The 27,537-nt window shown below is 40.6% G+C and overlaps 1 protein-coding gene across 5 annotated transcripts in view; it reads left to right on the forward strand.

Moving 5' to 3' along the window:
• Nucleotides 1-27,537, forward strand: part of GRM5 (glutamate metabotropic receptor 5) — a 485,303-nt gene that overhangs the window by 353,450 nt on the left and 104,316 nt on the right. For all 5 annotated transcript variants that reach the window (XM_080640487.1, XM_080640490.1, XM_080640489.1 and 2 more), the window contains exon 4: nucleotides 4,900-5,135. In XM_080640487.1, the coding sequence (XP_080496613.1) occupies nucleotides 4,900-5,135 (236 nt within the window). The remainder of the gene's footprint in view (nucleotides 1-4,899; nucleotides 5,136-27,537) is intronic.

The raw sequence follows: 27,537 nt of genomic DNA on the forward strand, positions 1-27,537 counted from the left end.
AACCCCTACCGCCTCCCTTCTTCCCAGTCTAAAAATCAATGGGAAACATATCCTCAAGTGAGGATTATCAAATAAATAAATAAATAATAAAAAAATAAATTTAAAAAACCTAAAAATCATGATGAGAGATGAGTAAATTAACACACTCTGGTTGTAACACTTTTCATGGAATATAACCTCCAAAAAAGTTTATCAAAACAGATTTTTACAATCCCCATTAAATTCAATGAATGAATTGTGAAGGGTAAATTGGACCCATTGTAATCTTATATTTCTTATGTAATATTCATAGTCACAGCATTACATGAGAGCAAGCTAGTGTTAACAAAAGGAGCAATTTAAATTCTCTCTTCCTTGGAGACTGGGTGCTTGACAAACACAGCTTCCTGTCTCATTCGCAGCACGCCCATGCATCTCCTCAAGTGCCAAAAGAGACCCACACTCTCATACCAATGATATAATAAATCCTCCAAAACAGAGGGAGAAAATGAGGCAAACAAGCCCACTTCATTTCAATTTGTCAGTTTTAAATAAAATCTTCTGCAGCTGAAAATGAGAATCTTGAGGGAAGATAATGTGAGAAGTAATGAAATTCAACATGGGAATGAAACATATTGCTTTTTTTTTTCTGATCTGCCACAAAAGTTTTTGAAATTTCACCATAGATAATTTATAATGAAATACCTTCTTGTCAAGGAGGACTTAGAGGAAGGAATAGCTTATTTTGTTTGTTTATTTTTTATCCTCTACCACCCAGTGAGGCCTTAGGAAATATCTCTCAAGTTTTCTTGAGCCCCTATGATATCTTAATGAGTAATCTATGACCTTTGGAACAACTCTCACAATCAATTTTTAAGTCAGAGTTGATATAAAAGAGTATACTGAAAAAAAAAAACTAAATGCTTTTTGCACTTATGTTAATTAATTACTTACATAACACGTCCGGGGCACTGATTTTATATGCAAAATATTGGAGCATGCTCTCTGCCTGCAAAAATAAAGTAGGAAGGACAAAAGAGCAATTTGGAGGATGATAAAAATCTATTGACATTCTGATAAATAGAAATAGCTGGATATCAATTAAGTAAACAATGATTGCTTAATGTAAGTCTTTTCCTTCACCCTTTCCCCAGTGCCTATACCCCCAACCCAGCTTACCTTCACAGGCCAACCATACATTCAGAAGGCTTCATTCTGTTCTTCCACTCAACCCTTTCTGTATCCCTTCTCTTCCATCTTTGGTGTTGTTATTTTTTTTTTTCATTGTTGAATTTCCCCTTGACTTTCTTTATCTTTCTTGAAAGAACACTTATACCTCTTCAAAGGAAGGCCAGCACCACTGGGTCCCAGCAGATGCATAACACAAGTCAGACAAATTCCAGTAGGAGAGAGGACAGGAAAAGTCAGTGTCTTTTTTCCCCCTAATATCCCAAGGTGTGAACAAATTTGATACTAACATCATTTCAATGTCTTTTATTTCCAGTGTTGTGTCTTATGTATTTTTCTTATCAGCTAAGAATACTTTTACTTAAGCTGTTATACTCAGATCATTATACCATGAAATCTCTGATTTTAACTCTTTTATTTTAAAACTAGAGGCCTGGTGCACAAAATTTGCACCCCTAACTACCCTCCCCTGCAGGCTTGATTGCCCCCAACTGCCCTCCCTTGCAGGCCTGGTCCATCCCAACTGCCCTCCCCTGCTGGCCTGATAGCCCACAACTGCCCTCCCTTGCAGGCCTGGTCCCTCCCAACTGCCCTCCTCTGCTGGCCTGATTGCCCACAACTGCCCTCCTTTGTAGGCCTGGTCCCTCCCAACTGCCCTCCCCAGCTGGCCATCTTGTTGTGGCCATCTTGTGTCCACATGGGGGCAGGATCTTTGACAACATAGGGGCAGCCATCTTGTTTGTTGGAGTGATGGTCAATTTACGTATTATTCTTTTACTAGAGGCCCGGTGCATGAAATTCCTGCACGGGGGCGGGGGGTGTCCCTCAGCCCAGCCGGCACCCTATCCAACCTGGGACCCCTTGAGGGATGTCCGACTGCCCGTTCAAGCCCGATCCTGGTGGGATTGGGCCTAAATGGGCAGTCGGACATCCCTCTCTCAATCCAGGACTGCTGGCCCCCAACTGCTCGCCTGCCTGCCTTCCTGATTGCCCCTAACCACTTTTGCCTGCCAGCCTGATCACCCCCTAACCACTCCCCTGCCAGTCTGATTGATGCCTAACTGCTCCCCTGCCAGCCTCTTTGCACCTAACTGCCCTTCCCTGCAGGCCTGGTCACCCCTAACTGCTCTCCCCTGCAGGCCTGGGTCCCTCCCAACTGACTTTCCCTGAAGGCCTGGTCGACCCCAACTTCCCTCCTCTGCCGGCATGGTCACCCCTAACTGCACTCCCCTGCAGGCTTGATCCCCCCCAACTGCCCTCCCTTGCATGCCTGATCCCTCCCAACTGCCCTCCCCTGCTGGCCTGATTGCCCACAACTGCCCTCCCTTGCTGGCCATCTTGTGGTGGCCATCTTGTGTCCACCTGGGGGCAGGATCTTTGACCACATGGGGGCAGCCATCTTGTGTGTTGGAGTGATGGTCAATCTGCATATTACTATTTTATTAGATAGGATAGAGGCCTGGTGCACAGGTGGGGGCCAGCTGGTTTGCCCTGAAGGGTGTCCCGGATCAGGGTGGGGGTTCCCTTGGGGCGTGGGGTGGCCTGGGCAAGAGGCCTGTGATGGTTTGCAGGCCGGCCACGCCCCCTGGCGACCCAAGCGGAGGCCCTGGTATCTGGGGTTTATTTATCTTCTATAATTGAAACTTTGTAGCCTGGAGCAGAGCCAAGCCTTCTGTTTGCTCCGTGGCAGCAGCCATTTCTATTGGGATTTATGTATCTTCTATAATTGAAACTTTGTAGCCTTAAGTAGAGGCCTGGGCCGGCCAGGGTGTGCTGAAAGCTTGGCTTCCTCCATCGCTGGGGGCAACCCTAGCCTCCTGCTCTTTCCAGCTCCGTGGCTGCTGCCATTTCTGTTTAAATTTATGTATCTTCTATCATTGAAACTTTGTAGCCTTGAGTGGAGGCCTAGGCCGGCAAGGGCAGGAGGAAAGCTTGGCTTCCTCCATTGCCAGGGAAACCCAAGCCTTCCTCCTGCTCTCTGTGGCCGTAGCCATCTTGGTTGGGTTTATTTGCATATTTGCTCCTGATTGGCTGGTGGGCATGGCTTGTGGGTGTAGCAGAGTGATGTTAATTTGCATATTGCTCTTTTATTAGATGGGATTAGATAGGATAGAGGCCTGGTGCACGGGTGGGGGCTGGCTGGTTTCCCCTGAAGGGTGTCCCAGATCAGGGTGGGGGTTCCCTTGGGGCGTGGGACAGCCTGGGCGAGGGTCCTGTGGTGGTTTGCAGGCCAGCCAAGCCCCCTGGCCACCCAAGTGGAGGCCCTGGTATCTGGGTTTTATTTATCTTCTATAATTAAAACTTTGTAGCCTGGAGCGGAGCCAAGCCACCTGCTCGCCGCGTGGCTGCTGCCATTTTTGTTGGGATTTATTTATCTTCAATAAATGAAACTTTGTAGCTTTGAGTGGAGGCCTGGGCCCGCCAGGGTATGTGGAAAGCTTGGCTTCCTCCATTGCCAGAGAAACCCAAGCCTCCTGCTCACTCCATGGCCGCAGCCATTTTGGTTGGGGTTAATTTGCATACTCGCTCCTGATTAGCTGGTGTTCGTGGCTTGTGGGTGTAGCGGAGTGATGGTTAATTTGCATATTACTCTTTTATTAGATAGGATTCCTAGACTTTGAGTGATCAGTGCACAGAATAACAGCAACATTGCAGTGTATGTTCCTTGACACCATCAATGGCACATTGTTAGTATCTTCTTTCAATCATTCTAATGTAAAACATAATTTCCTATGCATATTTTAAATGTATTGAGAAACAGGATGGGGTAGGAAAGACTATACGAACTATGAAATACAAGGACTCACTTTGAGGTGCTGACAAATCATTATATTTTTTTAATTTTGTTAATCCTCACCCAGGGATATTTTTCCATTGACTTTTAGAGAGAGTGGAAGGGAAGGTGAGAGACAGAGAGAGGGAAACATCAGTGAGAAAGAGATGAGAAAGAGACATGTAGATTGGTTGCCTCCCATACCCAACCAGGCCAGGGATCCAGCCTGCAGCCAAGGTACATGTCCTTGACAGGGATTGAACCTGGGACCCTTTATTCAGCAGGCTGATGCTCGATCCACAGAGCCAAACTGGCTAGGGCAGAAAGCTTTTTTTTTTTTTAACTTGTCTATATTCACTTGGAAAATGTAAAAAAAAGGAGGAAGGAAGGAAGGAAGGGAGGGAGGGAGGAAGGAAGGAAGGAAGGAAGGAAGGAAGGAAGGAAGGAAGGAAGGAAGGAAGGAAAGAAAGAAGGAAGGAAGGAAGAAGAGAGAGAGAATCATGTCATAGGATGGTTAAGTTAATAATAAGCATGTTTTAGAAATATTTTATTCTTATTTTGCAATCATTATGATAATTACTATTAAGAAAAAAATGTATTTAAAGTGAACTTGACTTAGCTATAAAATGTTCAGTAAATAGTGTGAATGGTGATAGTACACAGCTTCAGGCATACATTTTATTTTGCAACCAGTGAAATTCTGCCAAACCATTAAGTTATTCTCTACAGCTCAAGGTAAGTGGGTTTGTGCCTTTCAGCACTTTTAGACCCAAGGTTTCCATTGTGCTTTGCATTTTTAATTACAACAGACCTCTATCTCAAAATCATGTAGGTGTAGTGCAGGACCATGATGTGGCCTGAAATAGCCATTTAACGACAGCTTTTCAAAAGGAAAGCCAATGGAATCATTTGCTCAGGAGATATTGGTTCTAAGCCAGGGGTTGTCTGTTTCCCCACAGTGATGGCTGGGCTGACAGGTATGATGTTACTGATGGATATCAGCGAGAAGCTGTTGGTGGAATCACAATCAAGCTCCAATCTCCCGATGTCAAGTGGTTTGATGATTATTATCTGCAGCTACGGCCAGAAACAAACCTCCGAAACCCTTGGTTTCAAGAGTTTTGGCAGCATCGTTTTCAGTGCCGGCTGGAAGGGTTTGCACAGGAGAACAGCAAATACAACAAGACCTGCAACAGTAAGCAGATTTATTGTTTCATTCTACCACCCGTCTCGACAATTTTGTTTCATCTCTTTGTATAATTCATTTGGAGTTTTCAATAGAAATCACTAAATGAATCCTTAATTAATACAAACTACTTTATGTTGGTTCATGTTTTCATTCAACAATCTTACATATATCTCAGTTAGTTTACCCCCTCACACTTCTTTTGTTATTGTTATATAATTTACTTTTACGTTTTATATATAGTACTACAGAGCTTTGTTAGGATATTTGCTAGAAATAGTCAACAGTGTCCAGGGCCCTTCATTATTAAGAATTCCCTTTAGTATCTATATATATAAAAAGCCATGGACTGGAATACTGGAATGACCGGAATGACCGGTTGCTATGATGCCCACTGTGGCCAGCAAACCAGCCTGATTATGGGTGGGGCCAGCCAGCCAACCTTCCACAGCCCCTCCCCACAGCTGGCCCTCCCCTGATTGGCCTCTCTCACCCCGATCGAGAGTGGGGCAGTGGCCACCCCCCCCACAGCCCCTTCCCCTGGCTGGCCCCACCCCTGATCGCCCCTCTACCCCAATAGGGGGCAGGGCCAGCCAGCCAACCTCCTGCAGCCCCTCCCCCACCCACCCCACCCTAGATCAGCCCTCCCACCCCCCCAATCAGGGGCAAAGCCGGGCAGCCACTCACCTGAGGCCCTTCTCCCAGACCAGTCCTGCCCCCGATGGGCCCCCACCACCCCATTTGGCCCCCCACTCGGGTCAGGGGCAGGGCCAGCCAGCAAACCACCCATGCCCCCTCCCCCAGCCGCTGACCCCCAATTGGCCCTCCCACCCCAATCAGGGGCAGGGCCCACTGGACAATCACCCTCAGCCCCTCCCCACAGCTGGCCCAGCCCTGATCGGGCCCCAATTGGGGCAGGGCGGCTGGCCAACCTCCCACCATCTCCTCCTCCTGACGGCCCGACCCCAATCCTCCCTGATTTGGGCTGGGCCAGCCAGACCCCACCTGTATATGAATTCATGCACTGGGCCTCTAGGTTTTTATAAAGTGCTGGCAACAAATTTCATCAGTGTTCTTTTTCCTGAGAGTATCTTTATTGCACATTTAGTTTTGAAGGATCTACTTTCTGAGTATAGCATTCTATATTGGTAGGTTTTCTTTTCTTTTTAATTGTTGACACTACAATAGATGTTCCCATTTTTTCCCCCTTTTGCCCACCTCTGCCCAGCTCCACCCCCACTTCCCTCTGACCAACACCACACTGCAGTCAGTGTCTATGGGTTATGCATTTATATTCTTTGGCTAATCCCTTCACCTTCTTTTATCCAGTTCCCCTCTCTTCCTCTGCTCTGACAGCTGTCAGTCTGTTCTGTGGATCCATGCCTCTGTTTCTACTTTGTATATCTGTTTATTTTGTTCATTAGATTCCACATATAAGTGAGATCATATGGTATTTGTCTTTCTCTGACTGACTTATTTAACTTAGCATAATAATCTCCAGGTCCATCCATGCTGTTGCAAAAGGTAAGATAAAAAAAATAAATAAATATTGTAATCTAAAAAAATAATAAAAAAGAAGGCAGGTTTCCTTTAGTTTTATTTTTTTCAGCGTTTTTTTTTTTTTCTTTAAAAACAGCATTCTATATTTATTTTCCTGGATTCCATGATTTCATTGAGAAGTTAGCTATGACTCTTAATATTTCCCTGGTAGTAATATGTCTTTTTTCTTAGCTTTTAAGATTGTGTGTGTGTGTGTGTTTTTTAACTTTTAGTTAACTATGAGGAGACTAGGAATGAATTCCCTTGAATATTTATTTCTTAGGGTTACCAAATGTTTCTAAATTTGTAGATTAAAGATTCTTATCAGTTTTGAAAACCCCCAGAAATTATTTCCTAAAACACTCATTCTGCCACATTTCTGTCTGCTCCTTCTGGTACCCAGTTATACCAATGTGAGACTATTTGACTGTGTCACACATGTGACTTTTTATCTGTCCCTTCATATCTTTACTCTGTGTGCTCAGTTTCATTCTTTTCTGTTATTCTCTTTTTGATTTCACTAATCATGTCTTCTCCTATGTCCAGTCTGGTATTAACCAAAATAAGAGATACTTCATTTCTGATACGGTGTTTAATGATCCCAGAATGCCAATTTAATTCTTGTTAATAGTTTCCAGTTTTATGTTAAAGTTCTCCTCACCTATTTTTTCAATCCTTTACTCTGTTTCCTTAAACATACTGATCACAGTTATTTTACGGTCCTTCTGGATCTTTGGTCAGTCTATTTCTGTTGACTGATTTCTCTTAGTCATTGGTCCCATTCTATGTTTCCTGACACGTGTACAGTATATTTTCTTTTATGCTAGACAATGAGTCGAAAATCACCATAAAGATTAAATTTTACGTTATTTTTCCCTCAGTGATAGCTTGCCTTTTCCAGATTCAGAGAAATTGAGATGGTGTAGGTTGTAGCATAAAATAGCAGCAATCAACCGCTTGCTAAAATGTCTTTAAGGAACAATTAGCACAGAATTTTAATTGAGAGTCTAGCTATTATATTCCCTGCCCTGGATGACTGACTCACAAATTTTTACTATTTTTGAGCTTTGCTCTACAGTCTCCTGTGCCATAATGTTTCTAAGTTTGGCATATTTCATGGGGGGAAAGCTAACTGAAGTTTGAGCAGTTTCCATTCTTCAAGTGGAGCTTTTTTCCCAAATAATACAAAACAATGGGACACTTCAGTCTTTCTCTTCAGAATCTTGAGCTTCTCATGCCACCTGCAGAATCAGCAATTGGATCAGGAGGGGAAATGGTTGTCATGCACTTAGGGTTCCTGGAGTTTGACATACCAGATCATTTCAAATTCCAAAACTTTTTCTGGTTTCTCTTTTTCCAGCAGTGTCCTATGCCAGGTGGAATTATGCATCCCCCCCACACACACACACATCTTAGCAACAATTCATGTCCTTTCCCGGAACCTCAGAAGGTGACTATTTAGAAATAGCATCAGTGCAGATGTAATTAGGCAAGAGGACATACTGGAATAAGATGAACTCTTAATCCAATGTGCCTGATGTCTTTGTAAAAAGAGAAACAGAGATACACAGGGAAAATGCCATAGGAAAGCACAGGCAGAAACTGGAATGATGCTGCAGAAAGACAAGGGCTGCCAAAGACTTACAGCTACCACCAGAAGCTAGAAAGAGGCAGGGAAGGGTTCTACCCACAGTCTCTGAGAAAGGGTGGCCCTGCTGGCACCTTCATTTTGAACCTCTAAAATCCAGACTGTGAGAGAATAAATTTGTTTATTTATTTATTTTAATATATTTTTATTTATTTCAGAGAGGGAGAGAGAGAGGAACCTCAATGATGAGAGTGAATAATTGATTGGCTGCCTCCTGCTCGCCCCACACAGGGGATCAAGCCTGCAACCCAGGCATGTGCCCTGACCGGGAATTGAACCAGGACCTCCTGATTCATAGGTCAACGCTCAACCACTGAGCCATGCTAGTGGGGCTAAATTTGTTGTTTTAAGCCAGGTAGTTTGTGGTACTTTGTTAGGCAGCCCTAGGAAATACGTCTCTTTATTTAGACCAAGCTGGATCATCACCTGGGTCCAGAACCTCAGATACCTCAGATAATAAAGTAGCTGGTGCCACCTGCCCACTTCTGTAGGTCTACTCTCTGCTAGTTCATTTTCTTTGTTGCTTCCATACATTGTCACTGCCTTTAAATTTTTTTTTTATTACTTTGGCCTATTAAAGTAATGTAATGAAAACATTTTCATTTGCTTTCTTTTCCATCTTGTTTAACACCAGAAGTTCCTCCTTTACTCTTTATTCTTTTTTAAAAAAATATATATTTCTATGATTTCAGAGAATAAGGGAAGAGAGAGAGACAAACATCAATGATGAGAGAGAATCATTGATGGGCTCCCTCCTGCACACCCCCTATTGGGGATTGAGCCTGCAATCCGGGCACATGACCTGACCAGGAATGGATCTGTGACCTCCTGGTTCATAGGTCAATGCTCAATCACTGAGCCACCAGGGCCAGGCCACTCTTTATTCTTAAGTGTTACTCCCCTGCAATCCCAATCTTGATGTATAAATAAAGCCTACCATTTATAATGTCTAAAATGTTTATACTTTTGTTATTTTTGTTTTTTTAAGCATTTAAAAACTTAAATCAAAATATTACTATAGCCCTTATATGTTTCAACTATGCTATATTGTTAAACTCCAGGTTTACATATTATTAACAGTGAGCCTGGTTTCAGTACATCTTACTTAAATTGCACAATTATATTAGACTTAAATTGTAAATTAAATTAATAATAATAAGTGAAAAGCATTAAGAGTATAATTTAATTTTTCTAATTGTTTATTTAAATTACCTAGTAATAAAAGCTACAGAGTATTTAATTAATACTGTTTTCTAATAACTGCATTATAGTCTATTTTTGAACCAATTTAAGGACCCATTTCTTTTACAGTTATACTCTGTCACCCATTGACATTTAGTTGCTTTCTCCTTTCTATAAATTCTCCTGTCACTTCCACTACTTCCAGAGGTGTCATTTATGACATTAGCACACAAACATCCTCACCTGGATATCCTGAAGGCACCTTAAACTGTTGTATTTAAAACTAATCTTATTATGACTTCTGTAACCACAGCCTCCAACTTTGCTTTCCTCCTTCTTGAATCTCCAGTTTAAGTAAAAGAGTCACTCATCCACCCTGTCTCCTGAGATGTAGGAGTAAGTGATCCTCATATATTCCCCTTCTCTTATCCTTTCATTAAACTGGTCACCAAATGCTGTGAATTCCCCTGTTGGAAAAACGTCCACATCTGTTCCCTCTTTCTTGCAGCCTGATTTCAAGGATTTATACTACTGCTGACATTTGGTTCTTCATTATCTCTCCCGTCCAGTATCAGAGTAATCTCCCTATTGAATTTTCCTTTTGATATCAGCTTCTTTCTCCTCCATTTTATGCTGAAAATTGTCCCCAAGGTGTTCATCTAAAGCAGGGGTGGGGAACCTTTTTTCTCCCAATGGCTATTTGGATATTTGTAACATCATTCACGGGCCATACAAAATTTTCAACTTAAAAATTAGCCTGCTAGCCCTAACTGGTTTGGCTCAGTAGATAGAGCGTCGGCCTGTGGACTAAAGGGTCCCAGGTTCGATTCCGGTCAAGGGCATGTACCTGGGTTGCGGGCACATCCCCAGTAGGGGGCGTGCAGGAGGCAGCTGATCGATGTCTCTCTCTCATCGATGTTTCTAACTTTCTATCCCTCTCTCTTCCTCTCTGTAAAAAATCAATAAAATATATTTTAAAAAAAAAATTAGCCTGCTAAATACCTTCCAATGGCATTTTTCCTGTGTGTCTATAGCCTGCTATTAGCCTGCTATAGACTGTCATATAGTTATTAGAAAACAGTATTAATTAAATTCTCTTTAGCTTTTATTACCAGGTAATTTAAATGAACAATTAGAAAAATTAAATTATATTCTTAATACTTTTCATTTATTATTACTTAATTTATAATTTAAGTCTAACTATAGTAGGGCCAGACCAAAAGATTTCACGGGCCTTATATGGCCCATGGGCCAGACGTTCCCCACCCCTGGTCTAAAGAGTGAATCTCATCATGTTACCTTCGTTCTTAAAGGTCTTCCTTGGTTCTCCAATGTCTGCATAAAGAAATCTCAACTCTTTGGCTCCAGTCAAAACTTTTGAAATCTGGAATTTGCATTTACATCTTCTATTCCTTAAACTCGTGAAATCTGTGCCACAGCCACTTCATAGACTGTGCTCTTGCATTTTAGAATGATCTGGCCCCTTCGCCCTGCCCTTTTGCACAATGTAAGTCTTTCTCAGTGGAAGGCCTACCTCAAAATATTTGTCAATTCCACTGAGCTTACATGTTCATGCTTTCTAATAACTCCAGTTTCTGTGCTCTCAGAGGAACTCGGATTGCCTAACATTTCCCTCCGTGCCTTTTGTCTTTTTTCCACATACCAATCCAGATATTGAACTCAGATCCTCCACTTCCTTTATTTTTATGCCAACAAGTAACCACTCACATGGGCATCTATACTTGGAGGTGTTTCTCTTCCCTTTCTGTTACAGCAAGTTTCCAGCTAAAGGTGTCCACACTTTCTCTCATGAATGGTCTCATGAGGACTGGAGGTGGGTTAGTTAAAAGATACTTTCTTATGCATCAGAATTTTTTTTCTTTCATCTTGTTTGCATTTGAAATGCATATTAGTGGCTTAGCCATTATTCAAAACACTTCACCATCTCTAAGTCTGAAAACATGACCAAAAAAGCTGAAATAGTGCACTGAGAGGAAATAATTATCTGGGTAAGAAAAGTATCACAAATTAAAATAGAATAAGTGCCACAGCTAATCTCTAGATTAGAGGTTCCTCATCCTCATACAATATTAACATTTCTGAAGTTGCATTTGGAAATAAAATTAATTCAGTGTGAAAAAAAGACTCCATGACTACCTATATTGAGATTATCACATTTTGTATCCATTCTTTAGAAATCCATAATGTATATCAACATGTTGAAAAAAGACAAATCCTGCTATAAAAAATTTTAAATACTCTTCTTTAGCCCAGAATTTTTTTCTCTTTTACTATGAACTCATTCTTCTTATGTAACACTGACTAACACCATACTTCAGGAAAGGCTACACTAGAACAATATTAATAACCATATACTAAAGAAAATAATTGATCCCATTATCCTAGTGCATGTGGTAAAATCAGCCAAAGAATTAAGTTAAATTAGAATTTGATGTGACAGTTTGGGCTTAATACAATTCTTGGATTTTTTTACATTTTGGTACTTTTCATTGCCGGGGGGAAAATTTTTTCTCCATCTCAGAGTGTGCTTTAAGGAAATGGAACATAGACGCAGATCAACCCCCTCCACACACACACACACACACACACACACAAACATATCAAATTTTTAAGAAACATAATCTGTCACATTTCTTCTTTTAATTCCAGAGTTTAAGAAATGGAAGTAATTATTCATCCAAGTAAATGGTAGTGTATGTAATTTTTCATGATGAATATTCACCAACAGAAAGTACTCAATGAGATCCACAGAAGCAAGACCTTACTTTAGAACCTGCAAAGGTTCCCAAACTCTTAAGACACTAGAATTGAAGCCCAGAATATCTACATACAGATAGTCCTCATGTTACATCAGACTCGACGTACGTTGCCATTTCCCATTTATTTATATATAAAAAAAGTTCCGTCATTTGGACGTATGTACATATGTGCTTTATGGTTTTTATTATTTATTTACCACAAGTAAAGGTCAGGAATTGTTATCTTTCTTTTAATTTTTTTTTACTGTTTCACTTAGTTACTGCTGTATATGTGCTCCATGTGAGTAACTTGGAGCACATATACAGCTTACAACAAAAAATTGTGTTACTTCATGCTGTAGGAATGGATCTCTGACATAACCCGAGGATCTACTGTATATAAAAGGCTCAGCGACCATCCGACCATCCAACTGGTAGCTATGATGCGCAATGACCACCAGGAGGAAGATGCTCAATGCAGGAGCTGCTGAGCTGTGGTGATTTGGCAGTGGCAGTGCTCGCATGATTCACCCCAGAACCAGAGAGGAGGGAGCCCGATTCTAGGGTGCATCATCTGAGAACCACCCTCTCGCAATCCAGGACCCCACAGGGGATGTTGGAGAGCCAGTTTTGGCCCAATCCCCACAGGTCAATCTGAGGGACCCCACCTGCTGGAGGGACCCCACTCACTCCAAAGATGCCCTTTGAGGTGCAGTGTGCCCTAGGTGCGGCTGGTCAGGGAGGAACCACAGGAGGTTGGCTCCAGGGCATGTCCGGCCCATCTCATCCATTCCCACCCCACTGGCCACCTTTCAATTAATTAATTTCCTTTCAATGTGCATGAATCCGTGCACCAGGGCACTAGTATTAGGATATTTAAAAGAAACTAAAGGGAGACCTGACAAGCTTGCTGAATCAGCCACTTGAGGCATACAGGTGCACTGTAAAAAGCATTGGCTTTTGACTCAGAAGATCTATATTAACAACTCAGCCTATAGCCACCACTAAGCCTCTCAGAGTCTCCATTTTCCTGTTTGTGAGGTAGGGGTGATTATTAAAAATAATACCCAACTCTCAAAACTATAGTGAGGCTTCAGTATGATGATGAGTAGGAATACAATTAAAGATTGTATGGGAGCCTGGCCAGTGTGGCTCAGTGTTTGAGCACCAACCTGTGCACCAAGAGGTCACTGATTCGATTCCCCTCAGGGCACATGCCTTGTTTGGGACTCAATCCCTGCCAGGGGCTTGCAGGAGGCATCCAATCAATGTTCTGTTCTTGCATCAATGTTTCTCTCTCCCTTTTCCTCCTCTCTAAAATCAGTAAAAACATTTTTTTAAAAAAAAAAATCAGATAGGAAAATACCTCCCTCCAACATAGATGAAGTAGTAGAGGCTGGATTTACTCTCCTGCTTGAAATAACAACAAAACAGGACAACATATATAAAACATAGTTTTCAAGTCTTCAGACATCAAGCAGTGAATGACAGTTATTCTTTTTTTAATATATTTTTATTGATTTCAGAAAGGAAGGGAGAGGGAGAGAAAGATAGAAACATCAATGATGAGAGAGGATCATTGATCAGCTGCCTCTTACATGCCCCCCAACTGGGGATTGAGCCCACAACCTGGGCATGTGCCCTTAACCAGAATTGAACCCGGGACCTTTCAGTCCACAGGCTAACGCTCTATCCACTGAACCAAACCGGCTAGAGCAACAGTTATTCTTAAGAGACAATAAATGAGGTGAGCCCTCTGAGTTAAGAAGATGGTATTGTGAGTTCAGAGAGACCAAGAAAGTTAGAGTTTTCAGAGCCCAGGACAAAGAGATGAGAGTTGCATGAAAAGAGGACTCTGGAGATCTGCAGAGATTCCCTCCAGGGCAGTGATTTTCAACTTGTGTGCCACAAGAATTTTTAAACCTTCAATACCTGACTGTTTAGTCAGGGGCACTGACCTCTTTTCCCTTAGGTTGTCAAATAAAAAATGACAACAGCCAACACAACAATAGCCCATTGAGGTGTGAATGGCCTGTCTTGAACCATAAATATATAGGGTGTATAATATATTTGGATCTTATTGGTCATGTAGCATAATAAGGTTGCATTTGATTTGTTAATTCTTGATGCCAGAAATCCTTATATACAAGTATAGGCACCTGATTTTTTTTTTAAAAAAAAGCAAAAAGGGTATGTAATTCATATCATTATTTTTTGAAAATTATAACTAATTTTGTCAAATTGGCAAAAAACATAATTTTGGTGTGCCACAGAATTTTAGTAATTAGTTTATATATGCTATGAGATGAAGAAGGTTGAAAATCATTGCTCTAGAGTATTCATAAGTATTAATATCTATTTGCAATTGAAACCTGGAAAAGAACCATCCTGAAGAATTAGAGTGAACAGTGCTCCTGGAGCCCATTAGGGACAAGGAACAGTGTCTGTCCCCAGCAGTCAGACTGGAAAAATTTACAGTTCAGACAGTTAAAACAACACTTAAGGGGAATTTTATAGCATTAATTGGCTGTATCAGGAAGGAAAAAAAAATCTCAAATCAATGTTGAAAGACCTTCAGGAGTTTGGAAAATAGGAGAAAATTAAACCTGAAGTAAGTAAAAGGAAAAAAAAATAATAGATCAGAATAAAAATCGATGATATATATAACAGGAACACAATAGAGAAAATCAATGAAACTAAACCCTGGTTCTTTTAAAAAATCAAGAAAATTGAAAAACAGATTGATCAGTTGGGTTCCATGGATAGAGCATTGGCCTGCAGACTGAAGGGTAATGGGTTCCATTCTGGTCAAGGGCATGTGCCTCAGTTGCAGGCTCGATCCCCTGCCCCAGTTGGGCATGTGCAGGAAGCAACCAATCAAGGTGTCTTTCTAACATCAGTGTTTCTCTCTGTGTCTCTTACCCTCCTTTCCACTCTCTCTAAAAATCAATGAGAAAATATCGTTTGGTCAGGATTAACAAAAACAAATAAACAAAAACAGATTGATCTGGAAAAGAGAGAAAATACAAATTACCAATATCAGGAATGAGTCTAAATCAGTTCACATCAGTACAGTATCTACAGATGTGAAAAAGGAAATTAAGAAAATGTTTTTTAAAACAACTTTATCAAATAAATTAGTCAATAAATGAAATGGAGAAATTCCTTGAAATGTGCAAACTACCAAAGTTTACTAATGAATGGACAACTTGAATAGTCCTCTATCTGTTAAAGAAATTAAATTTGTAAACACTTTCCCACAAAGAAAACTCCAGAGCAGAGGGTTTCACTTTTCACTGGTGAATTGCTACCAAAAATAAAGGGAGAACTGATAAACACTCTATATAAACTCTACTAGAAAACTAAAGAGGCAGGGATACTTCCCAACTCAATCAATGAGGCCAGCATTATCTTGATACTAAAACCAGACCAAGATATCATGAAAAAGAAAACTGCAGACCAATATACCTCATAGACATTGGTGTAACATTCTAAACACAATTTTAGAAAATCATATCCAACAATATTTAAAAAGTAATAATATCAGGATTAAGTAGCACTTATCCCAAATCTAAGGTTGATTTAATATTCAATAATTGATCAGTGTAATTTATGGTATTAAAAACTCATGATGTCATTAAATATGTCAAAACCTAATATTAATTTATCATAAAAATTCTCAGCAAATTAGAAATAGACTAAATATCCTCAACCTAATAAGATGTCTCCCTATGATCAAGGAAGGAAGTTTCTTCTTACTACCAGAGGTTTTAGTCAGTAAAATATACTACATCAACTAAAGAAATAAAAGGCACTGAGATTTGACATGATAAAATTGTCTTTATTAACAAATTGCATGATTGTCTATTTAGAAAATTTAATGATACCTACAAAAAGTTCTAGTGAGTTTATTAAATTTGTAGAATACCAGATTAATATATAAAACTGTATTTCTAGCACTGGCTGGTGTGGATAAGTGGTTAGAGCATTGGCCCATGATACAAAGGGTCATGAGTTAGATTCTGGACAAGGGCAGGTTCCTAGGTAGCAGGTTCCCTGCCCCAGTTAGGGCACTTTGGGAAAGCAACCAATTGATGTGGCTCTATCACATCAATGTTTCTCTCTCTTTCCCCTCTTTTCCTCACCCCCCTCCCGTCCACTCTCTCTAAAATCAATGGAAAACATATCCTCCAGTGAGGATTAACAAAAAAAAAGGTATCCTATCTAATAAAAGAGTAATATGCAAATTAACCACCACTCTGCTACGCCCACAAGCCAATCAGGAGTGAGTATGCAAATTAACCCAACCAAGATGGCTGTGGCCATGGAGTGAGCAGGAGGATTGGGTTTCCCCAGTAATGGAGGAAGCCAAGCTTTCCACACACCCTGGCCAGCCTAGGCCTTCGCTTAAGGCTACGAAGTTTCAATTATAGAAGATAAATAAATCCCAACAGAAATGGCAGCAGCCACAGAGCTGGAGAGAGCAGGAGGCTTGAGTTACCCCCGGCGATGGAGGAAGCCAAGCTTTCTGCACACCCTGGCCGGCCTAGGCTTTCGCTTAAGGCTACAACGTTTCAATTGTAGAAGATAAATAAATCCCAGATACCAGGGCCTCCGCTTGGGTTGCCGGGGGGTGTGGCCAGCCTGCAAACCACCACAGGACCCTAGCCCAGGCCACCCCATGCCCCAGGCCCCAAGGGAACCCCCACCCTGATCTGGGACACCCTTGATGGCAAACCAGCCGGCCCCCACCCGTGCACCAGGCCTCTATCCTATCTAATAAAAGTGTAATATGCAACTTGACCATCACTCCAACACACAAGATGTCCATGTGAACACAAGATGGCTGCCACAAGATGGCCAGCAGGGGTGGGCAGTTGAGAGGGACCAAGCCTGCAAGGAAGGGCAGTTGGGGGCGATCAAGCCAGCAGGGGAGGGCAGATAGGGGTGACGAGGCCGGCAGAGGAGGGAAGTTGGGGACGACCAGGCCTGCAGGGAAGAGCAGTTATGGGGGACCCAGGTCTGCAGGGGAGGGCAGTTAGGGGCAAAGAGGCTGACAGAGGAGCAGTTAGGCATCAATCAGGCTGGCAAGGAGTGGTTAGGGGGTGATCAGGCTGGCAGGGAGAAGCGGTTAGGGGCAATCAAGAAGGCAGGCAGGTGAGCAGTTGGGAGCCAGCAGGCCTGGATTGTGAGAGGGATGTCCGACTGCCCGTTTAGGCCCAATCCTACTGGGATCTGGCCTAAATGGGCAGTTGGACATCCCTCGAGGGGTCCCAGATTGGAGAGGGTGCAGGCTGGGCCAAGGAACACACACCCCCATGCATGAATTTTGTGCACCAGGTCACTAGTTTCTATATAATAGCAGTAAACAATTAGAAAATTAAATAAAAATACTACCATTTAAAATAATATTGAAAATATGAAATAATCAGTGGTAAATCTGGCAATAGATAGTAAATCTGCAAATCTTTATGCTTAAAACTATAAAACATTGCTCATAAAATTGAAGAATATTTAAATAAATGAAGAGATACAATATGTGCATATATCAGAATACTCAATAATGTAAGCATGTCAATTCTCCCAAAGTTGAATTATAGATTGAAAGAATGACTATCAAAATTCTAGCATTCTTTTAAAATAGAAATTGACAAATGGATTTTTAAAATTTTTATGGAAATGCAAATGACTTAGGATACTCATAATAACATTGAAAAAGAGTTACTTTGAGTATCATAAGTATCCATGTGGATGAGCACTATATGATTTTCAAGAATCAGTCTAAAAATAGAGTAATCAAAACAGCACAGTATCAGCATAAAGATAAACAAATAGATCAATAAAACAAGACAGGAATTCAGAAACAGACCCACATGTACATGGAAAACTGGTTTTCACAAAGGTGCACAAACAATCCAGTGGAGAAACTATATGCTTTTTAACAAATGGCATTAGAAAATTTGCTATAGGTCCAATGGACTACTACTCATCAAAAGAAAGTAATGAACTATTGATACACCTACCAATGTAGCAAATCTCAAAATAATTTGTTGAGTGAAAGAAATCAGTAAAAGAAAGAGTACACACTGCATAATTCAATTTCTATAAATCTTTAGAAAATGCAAAGTAATCTACAATGACAGAAAGCAGATCAGTGGTTGCCTGGGGATGGAAGGGATTAAAAAGGTCCATGAGAAAACATGTGGAGGTGATGGAACGAATACATTCTTTATCTTGATTATTGTAATGGTTTCACAACAATATGTATATGTAAACATTTAAGTTGCTCATTTTCAGTATGTGAAGTTTATCATATTTCAATTATATTTACTAAAGCTTTTAAGAAGTGTTTAAGTACAATATATATATATTTGCCAGGCTTATTCTCAGGCTTCAGGGAATCCCAGCAAATTACCAAATAATGAAATTCTTTGTCTCTATATCTCTTGTGATTTTGATACTCATAACCAAGTAGAAATTTATTTTATAGAAGGATTTTTTTTCTCTTTTAATCCTTAAACTCATCCCTCTGAGATACACAGTGCAGCATGACCTCCTAGCCTCCCAGATGGCTCAGTAGGCTGTGCTGGGTAGTGGGCAGGAGAGCTTCAGAGGGCAGTCATGTGGAGTTCAGCTCCACCACTCACTCACTCTGTTACCTGGTCTTGCCTTCTTCAGTTATAGAATGTAGAGAACACCTATATTTTAGAGTCAATAGGAAGATGTCCAAAAAGATGGTCTATGTGACGATTCTAAAAAAATTTCTAGAAATGTATTAAAATGTTGTACTTAACAATGTTATCACGATAGATTGTGCTTTAGAAAATAATTTGCTTTTGTTACTGTGAAAAAATAGATGCACCATTTTGTATTAGTAAATATTTTTTCAATAATCTCTGGGATAGGGATGATTATCAATGGTATATTAATCTAATATATAGAAATCCAGGGGCCATCATGACTGAAACAACCGGACAGATGACCGAACAGCAGGCTGCATGGGGTGACAAGGCTGGCAGGGGTGTTAGTGAGGGACGACCAAACGACTGAACAATAGGCTGCGTGTGGTGACCAGGCCAGCAGAGGGGACAGTTGGGGGTGACCAGGCCAGTTAGGGGTGATCAGGCAGGCAGGCAGGTGAGCAGTTAGGAGGCAGCGGTCGCAGATTGTGAGAGGGATGTCCGACTGCCGGTTTAGGCCCGATCCTCGGACATCACCCAAGGGATCCTGGATTGGAGAGGGTGCAGGCTAGGCTGAGAGGACCCCCCCACCCCGAGCACAAATTTTGTGCACCGGGCCTCTAGTTTATATATATAAATCCTAATATGCTAAGTGTCCAACCTTTCGACCATTTGACCAGTCGCTATGACACTCACTGACCACCAGGGTGCATATGCTCCAATCGATAGGTTAGCTTGCTGTTGGGGTCCAGCCAATTGGGACTGGGTGAGAAGGGCCAGTCATGCCCTGGAGCCCTCCCGCAGTCCCTCTCCAGCCAGCCAACCTCCTGTGGTCACTCCCTGCTGGCCAGCCGGCCTCATCGGCCTGATAAGAACTGGGCAAAATGGCCCCAATAGCCCCGATTGGGACTGGGCGAGATGGGCCGGACATGCCTGGAGCCCTCCAGCAGTCCTTCCCCAGCTGGGGTGGGGTCCGTGATTGTGAGAGGGTTCAGGCCAGGCCTTTCATGCACCAAGCTTCTAGTTAGAATATAACATTTAAAAAGTGTATGTTCCCTCTGCTTCTCTTGACCTTAGTCTTATGAATGTGGGTATTTAAGTGTAGTATGCCCACCTTATAACACGTGCCATTCCCTGAGCCAATATATACAGGTAATTATGATTGTAATTTTATGGCTGAGCATCACATGCTGTATATGGGTTTACGCAAATCACCATGGCAACTGTGTGGGATCTTTGTTGCCACAGTCCTCATGGTTGGCCTGGTGTTTTAACATTTCAGTAATTGTCAGTGTCATAACCTCTAAAAATTATAGAGAACTGACACTAAGGCCAGATGGCTACTATATAAAGAAGCTACTGGTCCCCACAGCTGTCATGTGGAATTGAGGTGTGAAGAGAGCCGTCTGTCGAAGATGTGAAATAGCTTGACTGAATTATTGTTAAATCCTTACACCCTTGGCTAATGCTAGGTGGAATCTAGAGGAAGAGCATGATCCTTTACTTGACTTCAGGGTATCAACATAAAAGAATAAAGTGTTTCAGCTTTGAACTATGAACCAGGAGGTCACGGTTAAGTTCCCAGTCAGGGCACATGCCCAGGTTGTGGGCTCAGTCCTCAGTAGGGGGCATGCAGGAAGCAGCCAATCACTGATTCTCTCTCATCAATGATGTTTCTATCTCCCTCTCCCTCTCGCTTCCTCTGTCTGCAATCAATAAAAATATACATATATTTAAAAACCTAGATAAGTTATTTATCTCTTCAGTAAATATTCACTGAATGCCCACTATGTGTCACTCATAATTTTCTTTTAATTTGGTGTCCGAGCTATAGAAGTAAATAAAACAGACAAAAATGCCTGCCTTCGTGGAACTTACATTGTTGCTAGGGGGAGATAGATTAAGACAAAATAGATAAATTATGCATCATATTAGATGGTGATAAATGCTAAAAAAAAAAAAAAAAAAAAAAAAAAAAAAAAAAAAAAAAGCTAAAGCAGGGAAGCAGGATTTAGAATGTTAGGGAGGATGCATTTTAAATAGGGTGGTCAGGCATGACCTTACTGAGAAAAGGACCTTGTATAAACCCCAGGAGGAAGTGAGGGTACCCAGGGGTACTGGGGAAGATGATTCAGGGAGCAGGAAATCACAGGTACAAAATCCAGAGAGGAGCCTGAGCTGTCATATTTGAGGAAACAGTTGGAAGGCCAGTGTGGCTGGAGCAAAGGAAGTTGGAGGAAACTACTAGGAGATGTTGGCAAAGAGGTCGCAGAGGGTGAGATAGTATAGATTCTCATTGGCATTGCATTGGCCTTGGATTTCACTTAAGTGAGACACGAATCCATTAGAGGATTTGGGCAAAGGCAGGAGTTGAACTGGCTTTTTTAAAAGATCACTTGGCTGTCATGTTAAGAATAAATAGTAAGTGTGGGCCAAAAAAGAAAAGAAAAGAAAAAGAAAGAAAGAAAGCAGGGAAATAATTAGAAGGCTATTACAGTAATAAGATGAGAGGTGATGGCTTGGATCCAGGCAATAGCAGTGAAAGCAGTGGGTATTTTTAATTATCTCCGTGTATTGAGCGCTTCTACATGTCAGGCATTGTGGAAGAGAAATTCAAGTACAGTTTTGTCTTTTATTCCCCAATTCTATTGGATAGTAGTATTGGGACTTTTTAGAGCAGTAGGACACTAGTTTTCCAGGACAAGTTGCACTGCAAGTACTTGAACTCCATTGGACTCCACAGTCCATGCACTGCTCACTCTGCCTTAAGGTCTCTGAGGTTTAAAGTATTGCTGGAATGTGTGACTCAACCAGAAAGAGTCATGCAAGTCTATGGATAGGAGAAATCAGTGCAGGTCAGGGTATCCAAGGATAATTGGAAGGGAGAGTTTGGATGCTTTGTGGATAAGTGGAGAGGAGGGGCCAAGGAGAGAGAATGGCCTGAGCAAATGGGATGGGAGGGCTGGCGTACAGTCCGTTATGGAGAGGGCTCCTATTTGTTTATGGACAATAATGACAGCATTCCAATTCACAAGTCATGTGATAGAAAGAGCATGGTTCCCTGAGTCACTTGGAAGATAGGACAACTTTACAGTCTATATCATTCTATGATGTGAGCAAGAAATAAACTTTTATTGTATTAGAATACTAGCAATTTGAAGGATCTCATAGAAGGAATGTTAGTTACCCTGACTTGATATACCTTCCTACTGCTGCTGGTGGGCCGCAGCTACCAGACATTTGTTATGCTATGTAAACACTACTACAAGAATTAGAGGATCCATCTGTTACCATGGTGATTCTTAATAACCCACTCAACCAATTTTTGGAATATGTCCAGAATATGTGAGCTGTTGCTTTTAAAATATTTTACTGATTAGCCCAAGGCTTCATGAAAATCAGAGTAGATATTAAATATGACCTAAGTGGCACATTATTTCTTTTTAAAAAATAAACTGTTGCTACGAATTCAGGGCATTTATTAAATTTCTATTTATCTCCTTTACCTATTATCATTTTATTTGAATATCCATTAAGCAAGATCCTGAACTAGTTTAAGAGTTGGAAAAGAGGATGCAAAGTTACCCTAATGGTTACCTCTTTCTTCGGGTATCTTATAATTTATCTGGGGAAACCTTTAATATGCGGTTACACATGTTAGTTAGAATAATAGATGAAATAAGCCTTAAGAGATCTAGGTATTAGAGAAGATAGATAATACTGGTGTCTGGGGAGATTACGTCTTAATGATATAGTTAGCATTTCAGTTGAGTCCTGCAGTTTGGTTGGGCTGTGAGAGGGAGAGTTTGCGGCAGAGTATTCCAAACTTAGAAGACTAGAGAAACTGAAGAATAGAATTGAAAAAATACAGGGCCTATTCAGATGATAGAGAGTAAATTTGCTCAACCAGAGTAAAAGTGTCATATATAATAACAAATATGGCTGGAATGAAAGTGGGCAAAGATTTCTTAAGGATTGTGCATGCTAGGTCATGAATTGAGAAATTTTCTTCTCCATATTAAGTAATTGTTGAAGATTTTTGAGAAAGAAAATGATATCAAAAATCACATTTAAAAAGGTTAATCTGACAATATCCTTCAGAGTTTACTGGCTGAAGGAGAGACTAGTATTTTATTTTATGAAGCCCCTAGAATTTTAGGGTGTCACATCAGCTCTTGTTGGATAAACTTGGAAGAGTGGCATAAACTTGGTGACTCCTGAGGTGGAGGGGATGGGAGGAGTCATGGGTGACTTCAAGGTTTCAATTACAGGTTATTGAGGAAAACTTTGTTAATAGAAAAATAGAGAAAACGGAAAGGGGGAATAAATTGAGTAGAGAAGATGAGTTTCACTTTAAATATTTCAAGTATTAAATTATGCAGGTAGAAATGCAAAGAGATGTTTAGAAGTGGGACTGGTACTTTAACAATATGCAAGGTAATGAAGACCGCCCCCACCCCCGTGAAAAATTACTACCAATAAGTACACTACTAGAAGCCTAGATGGAAGCATGAAGAACTCAAAGCGAGGCTAATGAAAAGTGTCCGTCCTTGAGACAGTAACTTCAGAAAGAGCAGGGACCATTAGACCAAATAAAGTACCATAAAGAAATATGAGAAAAACTCATATATTAGTAAATGTCACAAATCTGATTATATTGGCTTATGAGTGGTGGTTTTAAATAAATAAAAAGTTATACACACCGGAGACATGATAGTATAGTGTTTAAGTGCAAGCTGTGCCATTTGACCGGCCAGATTTATATCCTGTATCTGCCACTTAATAGCTCTGTGGCACTGAACAATTTACTTAAACTCAGATGTAAATTTGGAGTGATCTTAAATGCTTACCTGATAGAGATCTTATGAAAAGAACGTGGACTAGTACCAATGAAGCACTTAATGCAGTCTCTTAGTCAACTCAGGCTACCGTAACAAAATACTATAGACTGGGATGTTTAAGTAACAGAAATGTATTTTCTCACTGCTCTGGAGGCTAGACTGTTCTGGAGTGCCAGTATGGTTGGGTTCCGTGGAGAACCCCTTCCTAGCTCGCAGACAGCTGCCTCCTCACATGGCAGAGAGTAAGAGAACAAGCTTGTTGGTATCTCTTCTTTTAAGGACCCTAACCCATCATGAGGGCCTCACCCTCATGATCTCATAGGTCCCATCCCAAATACCCCCAAAAGCCCCATCCCCCAAAGACCCCCATCCCAAATATCATCACATTTGTACTTCAGGCTTTAACATAATTTTGAGGGGACACAATTAAGTCCAGAGCACATAGTCCCTGCATTTAGTAAAAGTCAATAAATTATATTATTATTAGTATTTTCTTCTGTACAATATTTTTCTCTAGCAATTTCACAGAGCTAAGAATCTCAACACTTCAGAACAAATAAAAGAATGTGATTCTAAGAAAAAAATTCATCCAAAAACTACATTGTCTGAAAATGTAGCTCAAATAAATCTCTCCAGGTCACAGTAGAGAAAAACACAAGAGGTTAGTGCATTGGTAAAGTATGTGCAAACTCTTGCTTCCTTGAATGTTCCAGGTTAATATGTTTCCCATATCCTGCTTGAATTGGCATTTGTTGCATCTGGGAAATTCTAGAAAAATATTAAAACAGTATTTAAGGGTGTTGTGTGGTTCTAGAACACTGCATTTGATATACTGTAAATTGCTTCAAGTGGGGATATATTTTAAATTCTGGATAACTAGCTGTTATTGGATATCATGCAGAAGGTTCGGAAAATAAAATTGGTGTTTCAACTCACCCTCAGAAGCACATGGCAAATTTTCTTTAGTAGGAGTTTCCTTGAGGCCTGAAAGTGTCAGTTTCTCTGTTGCCATTTTTCCTTCCTCTCATATTTCTCCATTTCTTTGGAGGAGGTGAAAAAGCAGGCATGGGCAGGGTTTCCTTTTATGCTCTAAGGTAATATTTAATTAAGTCTCAATCAGTGATGAGAGAGAAAAAAATTTTTTATGGTGATTCTTTTTCTAAACTGAATTAGCTGGTTCAAATAGTCACAGGTAATTGGTGAGAGCTCTCCCTTGTGAAATCAGCATCCAGGGTGCAAGGCATCTGCTATCCCATGCACGAGAAAGCAGCAGGGCGAATTGAATTGGATGTCTGCATCGTTTCATCGAATAATTCAGCTCAGGAAATCTTTTGGTCCATGGTTCTACTTTAATATGAAATTAACTAATTTCCCTTTGTTGTATTGAAGGTACCCATATAACCCATGGAATACTGGATAGAGCCAAATCAATAATTATTATAAAAATTAACAGTTGAATTGAAATTTAAATAATTAGTAAGTAGCTGTCTAGCTGATAATAGGTTTCTTTTCCAAAAATCAATTTGACTCATGTTAGGGGTTTTGGTTGTAAGCACTGGAAACCAATTTTATCTTGGCTCTCTTAAGTAAAATAAATCATAAATATAAATAAGTACTGTTATTTGGAAGAATATTGAGGCCTGCCAGGACCTATTGGTAGCTGGGAGACCAAGTCTGAAACTTGGGCCAGATCTCTAGGCCATGAAACAAGAAGCTCAGCTTTCAGCAGTTTGGCCGGAATAGAACTGCATACAAGGCCTACCACTCGCTGCCTTGTAAATATTGGTAAACACGGGCCATCCTTTTGCTTTAAGTCACTTTCTCCAGATTCCTGGGAAGGTGCTTCCAAAGGGTTGCATTCCCATTACCTGGCAACCAAGGCATGGAGAACGCAGGACAAGGCTACTTCATCTTCCCTAGAATCTAGGTGCAATGAGCTCATCAAAACCAGAAAGGGGACATGGATTCTATGCAGCCAAATAATGAAGATTACTACAGCTTAATTCAGTAATTGGGAATGATATAAGTGGTCTCATTACCACCGTCCTTATCATAATTAACATTAATAAGCTGTTACTTGCTTGCTAGGCTCTATTCTTACCCCCACTTTCCCAGCACTAGTTCATTGTATGCTACCATCAATCTTATTAAACTGCTAGGGTCCTTTTTATTAAAAAAAAAAAATAAAGGAAAAAATGCTTAGTGAGGTTAAATAACTTGCTCAAGATTACACAGCTAGTAAGTGACCAAGCAGTCTCAAACCTCAGGCTGTACAACTCAAATAAGCTAAGCCTACCATGTGTACACACATGGGACTGACTTCTGTGCTGCCATTAGACAGTTTTATAGATTATTAAATACACTAGATGCTTAACAAATATTGGCTCAAAACTCTGCCTAGAATAGCTCCAGCTTATAGTTGGTGCTCAATAAAAATTTGTTTCATGAATAAAGGAATGTACTGTATTTTATGTTTACTAAAAAGACTAGGTGTCCAGTGACAGGTGTCCCAACCCCTCTGGCGTCCCCCCTGACCCCCACTACCCCGAATGCAACTCTGAGCCTGTGCTGAGTTGGTGATCCCAGGAATCAAAGGGATCCAATTCCAGGTTATAATAAAATCAATGCACATTCACAATGGTAAAGTGAACTGAGGATTCAGGCAGTTTCTTGTTTTTACTTCTTTTTAAACTTGATAATATTTTAGAAATTGTTTTAAAATGAGAAATTGTACACAGATCTCTCTGTCTTTGTGAATCATTTCATTTTTTAACTCCGTGGCTTTCCTCTGTGATTTAAAAAAAAAAAAAATGAACCAATCCTGGAGACTATGCAGGGAAGGGAAGTATTTCAGACTCAGGACAGGAACATCTACAGATGGGGCCACAGTTAATATAACCAAGGGCAGGTCCCACCTTGACTTACAGCAACAATTAGACTTAAGAAGGACATGAATGTCTCAGTTCTGAATTGCTTCACTCTAGAATGAAGATGAACTGGCTCACAGATTTCTTTGGAGAACTGGTATAACCTTCTCTAAAATCTATAGATTATAAAATAACAGTATTAATTTGTTATAATTATCAATGGTTCAAGGTTTCCTCTTGCTCTTTCATTCACGTGCTCTCTCTTGATCCTCAGATATATTTATAGCTGTTATTTTACAGATAAGCAAACTAAGGCTTCAATGAGGTTGACTGGGTTTCCCAGCCAAGGACATGTAACTGACAAATAAAGAGCAAAAAATTGAATCTAAGACTCTAAAATTGTCTTTTTTTTATTATATTGTGCTGCCTTCTGTAAATGCAAAACAAATACATGGGACAGTAGATAGAACCAAACCAGTAGGGTTTTTTTTAATAAAAATTAATAGTTGAATAGGAACTCAAATAATTAGTAAGTTGTCCAGCCGATAACATTGAGCCGCCATTGAACCCAATATAGATCTTTGCAGGAAAAACCAGTCTCTCACTGAGTAGTCTCAAGGAGATTTAGTTTAGTTTCCATGTTATTGGGTTTTGACTTTAACACAGGTATTAAATACAAGTGCACAAGAAAAGACCTTGGTTGTGTTGTACCTTGTTGTGTTGTCAGGTGATTGAAGTTAAGTTGGGACTGAGCCTAGGAGATAAGAAAGTTAATGTTTCAAAGAATGGTTTCTTCTGTTATACCCCCCAAGATTCTTTATGTTAATACAGTACCAGAGTGTTTGAAAAGTGTTCTGCCCAGATACTAGCGAAACTTTACAATTTGATGTGTTTT

Source organism: Plecotus auritus (assembly GCF_963455305.1).
Source record: "Plecotus auritus genome assembly, chromosome: 9".
NCBI lineage: Eukaryota > Metazoa > Chordata > Mammalia > Chiroptera > Vespertilionidae > Plecotus > Plecotus auritus.